Source organism: Camelina sativa, chromosome 9 (genome assembly GCF_000633955.1).
Source record: "Camelina sativa cultivar DH55 chromosome 9, Cs, whole genome shotgun sequence".
Taxonomy (NCBI): Eukaryota; Viridiplantae; Streptophyta; class Magnoliopsida; order Brassicales; family Brassicaceae; genus Camelina; species Camelina sativa.
In genome coordinates, this window is record NC_025693.1 from 17,425,160 (window position 1) to 17,438,760 (window position 13,601).

Here is a 13,601-nt window from a genome sequence, read left to right on the forward strand (position 1 = left end):
AATCCCAAATAATTCAAAGATGAAAATATAAATTAAATAAAACAATCTAAAAATACTACAATAAATTTTAAAATACAGTATTAGAAAAAGAAGAAGCATATATTAATCTTTTTTTTTGTCAACATATTATTCTTACCTATTCCCAACTGAAAAAATAGAAAGTAGAGGAGAAAATTTGGTTTAAAAAAATAAGAAAAATTTACCTTGCCATTAAAAAAAATTTCCCAATTAAAGAAATTTGAAAGCAATATTTTTAAATAAATTATTTAAATATGAGATGATCTATGTTTATATATAGAATTTAGAATTAATAATTAACTTTATATTTTTCTTAATCCCTTTTTCTATATTTTTTGTAGAATTAATAACTTAAAATTAAAAATAAGTAAATAATATTATAATTTCGAATTTTATGAAATATATATATATATATATATATATATATAATCTCCTTATAATTATTTTTTAAGAAAATTGTATTTTTTATAAATTCTGTAAGTTTTAATAATTATCTTTTTAAATTATTAATATTTTTAAAACAAAATATTTTATTTTTGTTGTAATCAAATTCTTCTTATTAAATATTAATTTTTACACATGTCAAAATCTTATTAATGGCTAACTTTCAAAACCCAACTTTAGATATCTCAAACAAATCTCACCTTCAATCGTTGTCAACCTTGAGGCAAGCCTTAATGGTTAACAGTGTTAAGTTGGTCCATCAAGCTCTCCTTGGAGACACGGTAACAAGACTCATAGTCATAAGCGACCCCACAGTGTTTAATTTTTTCCTTTTTTTGGTCTGTTTAGGCAGTGGACTACAACTTGACTTGGATTTTGGAAAAGTCTAGCAGTTTATTAATTCCTAATTTACACTGATTGGGTCAAGTAACTTTGGCGCTGTGTTTCAATTTTTACACGCGTAGTGATATTTCAAACTTTCAGTCATGTAAACTGTAAACAGGTCTTGTCGTGTGAAGCTATTGGATCAAATCATAGAGAAGCAAAGGCTGAAGTGTTTTTCGGTTTCCTCTACAAAGTTTACTGAACTTCATCAACTAATGTTGTGTGCTTTCAGACAAAGTTTACTGTCCCGATTCCAGACCCATCATATAGGACAGATAATCCAGCCACCACATGATTATCTATAGAAAAGTCATGTGAAATATCTTTTTTTGTTGTTGTTGTGGTCTCTGTATGAAAAAGTCTAGCAGTTTATTATTACAATTTTGCTTCAAGTTGCATTATCATTTTTCAACCCAAGTTAAAAGGCATTTTGCAATTGCTTGGTCTCTTATATATGCACTTTCCTGCAAAACATCAGAATCACCACAAAAGCATTTGAAAAAACGGAAAAAAAAAAAAAAAAAAATGAGAAGCATGAGACTATTTGTTTTACTTGCTTTCAATGCTCTCATGCTACTTGAAACTCATGGTTTTACTATTACCGATGAAACTGATAGGAGAGCATTGCTTGAGTTCAAGTCTCACGTTTCTGACGACAAAAGAGCTCTCTTGTCCTCATGGAATCACTCTTTCCCTCTCTGCAACTGGACTGGGGTTAGATGTGGCCGCAAACACAAGAGAGTTACTCGTTTGGAGCTGGGAGGATTGCAATTAGGCGGAGTGATATCACCATCAATTGGTAATCTTTCGTTTCTCACAACACTTGATCTCTCTGAAAACTCTTTTGGTGGTACTATTCCTCAAGAGGTGGGAAACTTGTTTAGACTTGAATACTTGGATATGAGCAAAAATTTTCTTGGGGGAGGGATTCCAATCGATTTGTACAACTGCTCTAGATTGTGCTACCTTGGTTTAAGTTCAAATAATATAGGAGAAGGTATTTCTTCAGAAATAGGGTCATTGACGAAGCTTGGTCATTTAGATCTTTATGAAAACAATCTGAAAGGAAAGGTGCCTGCGTCTCTAGGAAACTTGACATCTCTACAACGACTTTTATTGCCACAAAACAACCTGGAAGGAGAAATTCCGAGTGATGTAGCTAAACTGACTCAAGTTTATAGTCTTCATATATTTGGAAACAATTTCTCAGGTGTTTTTCCTCCTGCTTTCTACAATTTGTCCTCACTTGAGCTCTTAGGTATCTCTTTTAATCAGTTCTCAGGTCGCCTGAGACCTGATTTTGGTATTCTGCTACCAAACCTTGAATCGTTTATCATGGGAAGCAATTTTCTCACAGGAGCCATTCCAACAACACTCTCCAATATCTCCACCCTTGAAAAATTGGAAGTGAATGATAACTCATTTACGGGAAGTATTCCTACTTTCGGAGGAACACCAAATTTGAGATTGTTAAATCTTAAAACCAATTTTCTGGGAAATTACTCTTCTTCTGGGTATCTTGATTTCCTCACTTCTTTGACAAACTGCACCCAACTAGAGGAGTTATGGATTGGTCAGAATAGGCTTGGGGGTGACTTCCCTATTTCCATCACCAATCTATCCACAAAACTCTTCAGTTTAGGCCTTCAAAGCAATCACTTCTCTGGAAGAATTCCTCATGACATTGGGAATCTCATAAGCCTACGAACACTGCTGTTACATGAAAATTTGTTGATTGGACCACTCCCAGCCTCTCTTGGCAAGCTTTTAGAGTTGAGGTTTTTAAGTCTCTTTTCAAATAGATTATCAAGAGAGATACCAGCTTTTATAGGCAACATGACTCTGTTAGAAACACTTGATTTGGCTAACAACAATTTTGAAGGCAATGTTCCTCCAAGTCTTGGTAGATGCACCAATTTGCTACATTTATATGTTGAGTCTAATAATATGTTAAATGGGACTATACCTCTGGAAATTTTGCACATTCAGGGTCTTATTCACCTAAATTTGTCAGATAATTCCTTGATCGGCTCTTTACCAGAAGATATTGGACAACTTCAAAATCTTGGTGCACTATCACTTGGGAATAATAAATTATCTGGGAAACTTCCACAATCCTTGGGGAAGTGTCTCACACTGGAAAATCTTAATCTGGAAGGAAATTCGTTTGATGGAGATATTCCAGATATAAAAGGGTTGGTGGGTGTTAAAGAAATTGATTTATCGAACAATAATCTCTCTGGAAGTATACCTGACTATTTTGCAAATTTTTCCAAGTTGGAGTATCTCAATCTGTCTTTTAACAATTTTGAGGGAAAGGTGCCAGTGGAAGGAATATTTCAGAATACTACTATAGTTTCCATATCTGGAAACAATGAACTATGTGGAGGCATTAAGGGATTTCAACTAAAGTCATGCCTCCCGCAAGCATCACCAGTGGAGACGAAGCTTTCCTCTCGTTTAAAGAAAGTTGTAATTGGAGTTAGCATATGCATAATTTTGCTTTTGGTGTTGTTCATTGCTTCAGTTTCTTTGATTTGGTTCAGAAAAAGAAAGAAGAACAAGCAGACCAATAATCCAACTCCTTCTAGTTTGGAAGTCTTCCATGATAAAATAAGTTATGGAGATCTCCGCAATGCAACAAATGGCTTCTCTACGAGCAATATGGTCGGGTCAGGCAGTTTTGGTACTGTATTTAAGGCATTTCTCCCGACGGAGGAAAAGGTTGTTGCAGTGAAAGTTCTAAACATGCAGAGACGTGGAGCCATGAAGAGTTTTATGGCAGAATGTGAATCTTTGAAGGACATAAGGCATCGTAATCTTGTGAAACTATTGACAGCTTGCGCTAGTATTGATTTCCAAGGAAATGAATTCAGAGCTCTCATATATGAGTTCATGCCGAACGGAAGCTTGGATATGTGGCTGCATCCAAAGGAAGTGGAAGAGATCAGTAGACCCTCAAGAACCTTAACACTGCTAGAAAGGCTTAACATTGCCATAGACGTGGCTTCTGTTTTGGATTATCTTCATGTTCATTCTCATGAGCCTATAGCTCATTGCGATCTTAAGCCAAGCAACGTCCTTTTAGACGATGATCTAACCGCCCATGTTAGCGATTTTGGTCTTGCTCGTCTTCTCCTCAAATTCGACCAGGGGTCTTTCTTCAACCAACTTAGCTCGGCTGGTGTCAGAGGAACCATCGGCTATGCCGCACCAGGTAAAATTATCACAAACATAATGTTCTATGAAGAAAATCAATATATTTTTCTTCTCATTACAATTTTGTTGTTCTTGTTGTTTCTGTGAATTCATGGTGCAGAATATGGAACGGGTGGGCAGCCGTCAATATACGGAGATGTTTATAGCTTTGGGGTTCTTCTTTTGGAAATGTTCACTGGAAAAAGACCGACCAATGAGTTATTTGGGGGGAACTTTACCTTACACAAGTACACCAAGTCGGCGTTGCCAGAAAGAGTATTGGAGATTGCAGACGAATGGATTCTTCACATCGGTCTTAGAGTCGGCTTCCCTATTGCTGAGTGCTTGACACTGGTTTTTGAGGTGGGACTTAGGTGTTGTGAGGAATCTCCGATGAACCGTTTGGCAACAAGTGAAGCAGTAAAGGAGTTAATCTCAATCAAAGAGAAGTTCTTCAAAACCAAAAGAACATCCGCGCGTTGAAGTGTTCATGCTTTGCTCTACAAACTTTGCAACCCACTTAAAATTTCAAATTGTGTTATAAGATAATCTGTTGTTGGTTTTTTCCTCGGTCTCTGTTTCGTTTTAGACAAGATTGAATACTTGTGTTACTAGCTTTACATTTTGATTTTTGGGATAACAATAAAAATGACGTAGTAGTTGTTTATACATTGCTGTCGATCACATATATATTACCGTTTTTGTTAACAAACAACTCGTAACATTGTCCCCTGAATTTCGTTTTTGGTTTCTATTATTCTTGAACCCAGAATATGGTTTATTCATTAGTAACGTCTTACAAGTTACAACAGCAGCGTTCAAAATTGTTGTATAAAGTAGTCCGTAATCTTATTTCAAATTGTAGCGTTCATTTGGTCTGCTGCAGAAAGAAAGTTGTATCATCCAAATACTTCAGAAACTTTAGAAAAATATATATATGTTCTATATAAACGATATATATATATATATATATATATATGTTCTATGCAAAACAATACAACTTTAAAAACTTGATGAAAAAGATCATGTAATGTAAAAAGTATTTTAAGAAACGTATTAAATTTCTTTGATATATAGTTTATCTGCCGCAAGGATTCTTTTTATTTTATTATTTGTATAAACCAAACCGAAATCTAGAGAATAACGTGAAAATTGCCAAAATCAATCCTAATTATTTGCTAAACGTTTTTTCATATGCAGACTTCAATACTCTGCAAATAATAACCTAAACTATGTTAAAATTCAAATTTGTTACCTAAACTATATAAATTGTTGTCAATTTCAACATATTTTCAAACGGTGTTAAGTTGGAGTTTAACAGTGTTGAGTCATACGACTCGTGGCGTCTATGTGGCAATGAGATTGATTAAAACAATGTCGTTTTAGTTATTTTTGGGTTTGTTATGGTTGCTACGAAATGACTAAAACGACGTCGTTTTAGTTAGTCCCAGTGCCTTGTGGACACCAAAGGTCGTCTGACTCAGCACCGTTAAACTTCGACTTAATACCGTTGGAACATATGTTGAAAGTGACAACATTTCATATAGTTCAGGTAGCAAATTTGAATTTTAGCATGGTTCAAGTTGTTATTTGCATACTACAAGAAAACACGCTTTTTGCAACGAAAATCTGCGACGGACAAATGCCCTCGCAAATTTGCTATGGATTTGCGGGTCATTTGCTACGAAGACAAGGACCCTGGCAAATCCCTCGCAAATTTGCTAGGGATGTGCGATTGATTTGCGAGGAGGAAACAACCCTCGCAAATCTACCGCAAATTTGCGACGCATTAGCGAGTAATATAATCCCTAGCAAATTTGCAAGGAAGAGGCGAGGGATTTGTGAGGTCATCATGGTTTAGGGTTAAGGGTTTGAGCCTAGGTTTAATTCTGAAGTGAAGTTCCCAGTAAACATCAAGAGACAAAAAAACTTTTGAGATGTTGACATGTGTAAAGAAACTTTGACGTGAAGACACAGAAGATATATATATATATATATATATATATATATATATATTTATATATATAAATCAAGATGTGATTTACTTTCATTATGGACATGAGACCAAATGATAAAGTGTTTTGATCAACAATTGCAATGTAGAATCCATAGTCCAGTAATAACCAACTATACCAATAATGAACTTTCCAAAACATAGGAAGTAATAGAGAATGTATCACTAAGAAAATAAATTTGATGCAAAATAATATATACATTTGTGAGGGATATGCGACGGATTTCTTACAGAGCCTCGCAGATCCCTCGCAATTTGCAAGGGATGTGCGATCAACCCTAGCTAATCCCTCGCTAAGTCCTCACGGTTGCCTCGTAATTTTATCTTTTACAAGAAAATTAAAAAAGAGCATTACTTACCAACATCAAGAGACAAGAAACTTTGGAGATTAAGGAATATATTAGCATATGCTGAAAATTGCTAAGATGTTTAAAGAAATTTGACGTGAAGACGTATCAGATTATATATTAAATGAAGATGTGATGATTTGTGAGGTCATTAGGGGTTTAAGGTTTAGGGTTTAGGGTTTAAGTTTAATGGTTTAGGGTTTGATTTTAGGTTTAAATCTGAAGTAAAGTTCCGAGTAAACATCAAGAGACAAAAAACCTTTGAGATGTTGACATGTTTAAAGAAACTTTGACGTGAAGACACAAAAGATATACATATAAATCAGGATGTGATTTACTTCTATTATGGTCATGAAGTGTTAAAGTTTTTTGATCAACAATTGCAATGTAGATCAGTAATCACCAACTATACGAACAATGAACTTTCCAAAACATAGGAAAAACATGAAATTAATAGAGAATGTATCACTAAGAAAATAAATTTTATGCAAAAGAATATATACATTTGCGAGGGATATGCGACAGATTTCTTACAGAGCCTCGCAGATCCCTCACAATTTGCAAGGGATGTGCGATTAACCCTAGCTAATTCCTCGCTAAGTCCTCACGGTTCCCTCGCAATTTGATCTTTTACAGGCAAATTAAAGAAGAGCATTACTTACCAACATCAAGAGACAAGAAACTTTGGAGATTAAGGAATATATTAGCATATGCTGAAAATTGCTAAGATGTTTAAAGAAATTTGACGTGAAGACATATCAGAATATATATTAAATGAAGATGTGATGATTTGTGAGGTCATTAGGGGTTTAAGGTTTAGGGTTTAGGGTTTAGGTTTAATGGTTTAGGGTTTGATTTTAGGTTTAAATCTGAAGTAAAGTTTCCAGTAAACATCAAGAGAAAAAAACCTTTGAGATGTTGACATGTTTAAAGAAACTTCGACGTGAAGACACAAAAGATATACATATAAATCAAGATGTGATTTACTTCTATTATGGTCATAAAGTGTTAAAGTTTTTTGATCAACAATTGCAATGTAGATCAGTAATCACCAACTATACGAACAATGAACTTTCCAAAACATAGGAAAAACATGAAATTAATAGAGAATGTATCACTAAGAAAATAAATTTTATGCAAAAGAATATATACATTTGCGAGGGATATGCGACAGATTTCTTACAGAGCCTCGCAGATCCCTCACAATTTGCAAGGGATGTGCGATTAACCCTAGCTAATTCCTCGCTAAGTCCTCACGGTTCCCTCGCAATTTGATCTTTTACAGGCAAATTAAAGAAGAGCATTACTTACCAACATCAAGAGACAAGAAACTTTGGAGATTAAGGAATATATTGGCATATGCTGAAAATTTCTAAGATGTTTAAAGAAATTTGATGTGAAGACATATCAGAATATATATTAAATGAATATGTGATTATTTGTGAGGTCATTAGGGGTTTAAGGTATAGGGTTTAGGGCTTAGGTTTAATGGTTTAGGGTTTGATTTTAGGTTTAAATCTGAAGTAAAGTTCCCAATAAACATCAAGAGACAAAAAACCTTTGAGATGTTGACATGTTTAAAAAAACTTTGACGTGAAGACACGGAAGATATACATATAAATCAAGAGGTGATTTACTTCTATTATGGTCATGAAGTGTTAAAGTTTTTTGATCAACAATTGCACTGTAGATCAGTAATCACCAACTATATGAACAATAAACTTTCCAAAACATAGGAAAAACATGAAATTAATAGAAAATGTATCACTAAGAAAATAAATTTGATGCAAAAGAATATATACATTTGCGAGGGATATGCGATAAATTTCTTACAGAGCCTCGCGGATTCCTCGCAATTTGCAAGGGATGTGCAATTAACCCTAGCTAATCCCTCGCTAAGTCCTCACGGTTCCCTCGCAATTTGATCTTTTACAGGCAAATTAAAGAAGAGCATTACTTACCAACATCTAGAGACAAGAAACTTTGGAGATTAAGGAATATATTGGCATATGCTGAAAATTGCTAAGATGTTTAAAGAAATTTGACGTGAAGACATATCAGAATATATATTAAATGAATATGTGATGATTTGTGAGGTCATTAGGGGTCTAAGGTTTAGGGTTCAGGGTTTAGGTTTAATGGTTTTGGGTTTGATTTTAGGTTTAAATCTGAAGTAAAGTTCCCAGTAAACATCAAGAGACAACAAAACCTTTGAGATGTTGACATGTTTAAAGAAACTTTGACGTGAAGACACGGAAGATATACATATAAATCAAGATGTGATTTACTTCTATTATGGTCATGAAGTGTTAAAGTTTTTTGATCAACAATTGCAATGTAAATCAGTAATCACCAACTATACGAACAGTGAACTTTCCAAAACATAGGAAAAACATGAAATTAATAGAGAATGTATCACTAAGAAAATAAATTTGATGCAAAAGAATATATACATTTGCGAGGGATATGCGACGGATTTCTTACTGAGCCTCCTAGATCCCTCTCAATTTGCAAGGGATGTGCGATTAACCCTAGCTAATCTCTCGCTAAGTCCTCACGGTTCCGTCGCAATTGATCTTAAAGAAGAGCATTACTTACCAACATCAAGAGAACTAGCTGATTGAGTTTAAAAGGTTTATTTTTATTTCTTTAGCTTTTGATTAAGTATATTTTAATGTTGGTATAGAAAATGAATTTGATTAAAAGTATAAGGGTGTGAGGGATTTGCGACGGATTTGTTATTGTGCCTTGCAGATCCCTCGCAAAGTTGGTGTATTTTAATTGGTCAGTTTGTCGGTTGTTGCGACTGATTTTGCGAGGGATGTGCGATTACTCCACGCTAATCCCGCGTAAAATTGGTGTATTTTAATTGCCCAGTTTGTCGGTTGTTGCGACCGGTTTGCGAGGGATCCTAGTTATTCCATCGCAATGCCTGCGAGAGATTTACGAGGCCACAAAATATTTATATATACAACCGAGCTCTGGTTTGAGCGAAGCTCAAACTCATCCTCACAAACGCTAATCTTCTTTCCCTTCTCCGGCTAACCCTAATCTTCTCCGTCAAACCCTAATCTTCTCCAGCTAACCCTAATCTTCTCGTCAAACCCTAATCTTCTCCGGCTAACCCTAATCTTCTCTGTCAAACTATAATTGGCTCTGTCGCTGTCAAACCCTAATCAGATCCGTCAAACCCAAACCCTAATCTCCTTTGTCTTCTCTGTCTTCTCCGTCTCCGGATCTGTCTGAGTCAAACCCTAATCGGCTCTTCTCCATCAAGGTATTAACCCTAATCTTTCTTCGTCTTTGTTTCTATCCTCCTCTTCAATCCCTAATCCCTCTTTCTTCTTCGTCTTCTCCGTTTCTAATCTATTTCAGTTGGTATGAATCCTTTGCGGTAAGAATTCCTCTGTTGCCAAATCTGTTTTGCTACTTTACATGTATATGTTTGTCGTTTTTAAACATATACTAACTTAATTTGTTTTTGAAGCAAATATATAATTGGGACCGGTCCATGAATGATAGAGTAAGGAAGGAGTTTGAAGACAAGTTTAAGGACAGGATGTGTGATCAAGTGTCTAGGTGGAAGTTAAAGTGGAAACTCAAAGGTGATGAGGCAAAGCTACGGTGGATTGATCCTCAGGTATGGGCTGGTCTTGTAAATATTAGCGAGATCCCAAATCAGAAGTCAAGAGTACCAATAGCTGCAATGCTCGTTATCATGATCCTGATGGCACCGACATATATAAGCACCGCTCAGGCTAAACCTCTTTTAAAGCCCGTGCTCGAAAACATGTAAGTGTTGTACGCCTTCTTTTTCAGCAGCATTGACTGATAATTAATAGTCGACTAATTGTGAGAACCGAGGTTTTCACCTGAGTTCCGAAGTGAATTAAGTCCGGTAGGTGTTTACTGTTTACCACCGTTGTAGTTCCAAGCAAATAGTAAAGAAGAGTTATAACTTTGTGAAATGAAAAATGAATATTCTTATTGCCAAAAGTAAGTTTTTCGATCCCCCTCTCATTCCCCTTCTTCTCTTATTTATAGCTTTATTACAATTAAAGTCGAATCAATCTACCCCATAAATCTCGCACTCTCATTAACTCGATTTATTGCTTGATTTTTGAACGTTCTCCGAACTCCGAGATGTTTTGCTCGACTGTTATTCTTCCACTTCGACCTTCCACGCTCCAGCAGAACAGGTCGGTTTTACTTCGTCTTGGCCCATTTTATCCGTCCGTCTTAGGCCCATTTTACCCGTCCGTCTTAGGCCCAAGCCCATGATCCAAAGTGCTGGATCACTGTACCAACACTAATCATCTCTCTGTTTCTCTTTTCAGTCTGAGCTAACTAGTGAATTATCTCCTGATTTTGTACGCATCCTAGAAGAGACTCATCGAAATCCTGATGGGTCATTTACGGATGGAAAGTCTGATTCTCTGTACAATGAGGTGTCGTCCAAGATTCAAGACTTGGAATCTACGCTTTGTACCGGGAATAATGGAGAGAGCACCGGTTCTAGTGGTGTGCCTATTCATGTCAAAAACAAAATTTACACATCGGTAAGTATTAAATACTTGTCTTTTTTCAATACTTTGAATGTCTTGTGGATGCAAAATTCATCTGTTCAAGTGGTGTATAATTCGTTGTCATTTTTTTCTTTGAGTTTGGTGTTTGTATTTCTTTGATTTCCATTGAACTTACAAGTTCATTGTTGTATTGTTGTTTTGTTGTTAGCTTGCCCCGAAGAAGAAGAATAGGATTTTTGGGGTTGGTTCTTTGCGGTTCGAAGCATCCTCTAGTAGCAGCGGTCCACCGCCTATGTCTCCGGCTAATGATCCGGTTATTTTGGCTCAGAAGCAAGCTGCGGCTGAGGAATGCATTCAAACTCAGGCGACTCAAATCTAGCAAAGTGCAGAGAGAATGCATAGCTATGATGCATACTTCGAGTATCTCGCTGAAAAGGATCCCGACTTTGCTGCTAAGTTTGGGCACCCGACAACCAACCCACCAAGCAGAAACCAAGAAGCCGAACCAGAGAGAAACACCGGTGAAACAGTAGCTGGAAGCCACACAGGGACCAGAAACGTGACCTCTCTCTCTCAATCATTTTAAAAACTCTCTCGTTGTTTATCGGATGTCCCTGGAGGGACAAACACTATCTGTTAACATTTTTTTGTTTTGTAATATTTGAATTTTATATTAATCTGAATTTTATTTTTCAATTTGATTATATTTTATTATTCTCCAACAAATTTTAAACGGTACAATATAAATTAAACACAATTATATGATACATAATCGAAATATGCAGATTTAAACCGACGTCACAAAGCAGTCGTAAAAGTTAAGACGGATGTACTACATCGTGTCTTGCAACGATTTTGCTAGGAATAGGCTCACTCGTAAATTGCTTTAGATTTGTGAGTAAAATTATCTCTAGCAATATGCGTGAGATTTGCGAGAAGTAATTGCCATCGCGAATTGCAAGGGATTTGCGACAACAAAATTTCCTTGCAAAGTTTGCGAGGGATTTGCGATGTTGGTCGATTTGCGAGACGTGATTTATGAGGAATCATAGAGTCTTGCAAATCCCTAGCGATTGGCCATTTGCGAGGAACTTGCGATGTATTCTTCCATCGCAAATCGATTGTTTTCTTGTAGTGGCAGAATGTTAAAGTTTAGGTATGAAAAAAGCGTTTGGCAAATAATTGAAGTTGTTTTTAGCCATTTTCCCAGAAAATAACATACGAGCTTAGTGATCTTGATATGAGTAGGCAAGATACATCTTTTTTTTTGGGTTCAAACTGCCAAACCCATTTAATAATTGGATATGGAGTTAACTGAGTTTCCATTCAGTCCCAGTACATGAAGTTTAGCACAAATAAATGGATACTCCATTTAGGTTTCATTTATATTGAAATTCTTATTAGATATTCTTAACACCAAATGATTTTCCTGCCAAGATCACTATACCGATTTTCATGCCAAAAATACAAAATTGCATTGTTATAATTATATATTTTGTCAACAGCTATAATAGATCAACGCAAATAGAGCTAATTCGAAGATAAATTGTTTACATAAATAGCGTAGAGCAGTTCAATATGAATCTTTCGTGCCAAGAAATCCGCTTTAGCATTTGTTGCACTGCAAGAGATGAGAGAAAGAGAAAAGGTAGAGAACTCTTCTTTGTCGGACTTGATCGCGTCGAGATAAACTGAAAATGCCTGCCATTCTGAAAGATAAGACACCATCTTCACTAGATTTGAGCAGTTAGTGAGAAAAACTACATCGCTAATGTCAACACCAATCATACACCTCATCCCCAAACTAAAGCTTCGACCTCTGCATGTAACGGATATAAACTATGACATAGATTCGCTGCTCCCATAGTAGGTGGGTCACCATTTGAAGCCGAGCAGTACCATCCTATTCCGGAAAACGTAGCACCCATTTTCCAAGAGCCATCTACATAACACTGTGTACGTGAAACCCCTACAACCAATGCTACAACCCACGGTTGGGAAAAAATCACCCCCACAGCAGCACCCTGCTGCTCCGTAACAGGCTCCGTAACAGTCTCTAGCTGGGCTAACTGCCATGCTTTTTCCTCCGCTTGTGCCACCCTTAGCACCTCTAAAACATTGAAATCCACATTCTGGAAGACTTTATCATTCCGAGCTTTCCAAATATACCACAACCCCCAAGTCTCCATCATTAATCACCCACACTCTCTCAATCGGGAAACCAAATCGAGACTCAACCGCACCCCCCCCCCNCAACCGCCCCCCCCCCCCCAACTGTCGCTTTTCCCCCGTTGTACACCTTTAGTAGATCCAAACACCACCATATTCACACAGAAATCGCAGAGACCCATCAATACCGCAAAAACTCCATCATGACAAACCCCACACCCGGACAATAACCATAACACAACCCAAATCGTGCCAAAAAAAACCTTGCTCATCGCTGGGTTAAAATCCCTAGAGTCTCAATTATCATCGCCTTTCATGTGAGAAGGTTAATATATGTCTTTGTAGTCATGGAAGATATATAATCAATCATCTCTTCTAAATTTCTAAGCAATACTTATAAAAGGAAAGAAAACAATACCGTAAAGTTGCCTTTTGTTATCAAAAGCTTTTTCTCTCAAAACTGTGTTTTCCTGCCAAACCCCCCCCCCCCCTTCCCAAAAA

The 13,601-nt window shown here is 36.3% G+C and overlaps 1 protein-coding gene across 2 annotated transcripts; it reads left to right on the forward strand.

The window, feature by feature from the left end:
• LOC104711223 (probable LRR receptor-like serine/threonine-protein kinase At3g47570) lies at positions 1,217-4,715 on the forward strand. Of its 2 annotated transcripts, XM_010427902.2 has the most exons (3): positions 1,224-1,645; positions 2,861-4,063; positions 4,166-4,715. In XM_010427902.2, the coding sequence occupies exons 1-3, from the start codon at positions 1,372-1,374 to the stop codon at positions 4,525-4,527; spliced, it is 1,839 nt and encodes a 612-aa protein (XP_010426204.1). In that variant the 5' UTR covers positions 1,224-1,371; the 3' UTR covers positions 4,528-4,715. The 2 variants fall into 2 exon arrangements, with proteins under 2 accessions (XP_010426203.1, XP_010426204.1); XM_010427901.1 differs by having other exon boundaries at positions 1,217-4,063.

Bases quoted from the DNA above. Each gene is read 5' to 3' on its own strand.
- LOC104711223 (XM_010427901.1), top strand. From the start codon at position 1,372: ATGAGAAGCATGAGACTATTTGTTTTACTTGCTTTCAATGCTCTCATG. The intron at 4,064-4,165 runs GTAAAATTATCA...TTCATGGTGCAG, and splicing joins CATCGGCTATGCCGCACCAG to AATATGGAACGGGTGGGCAG.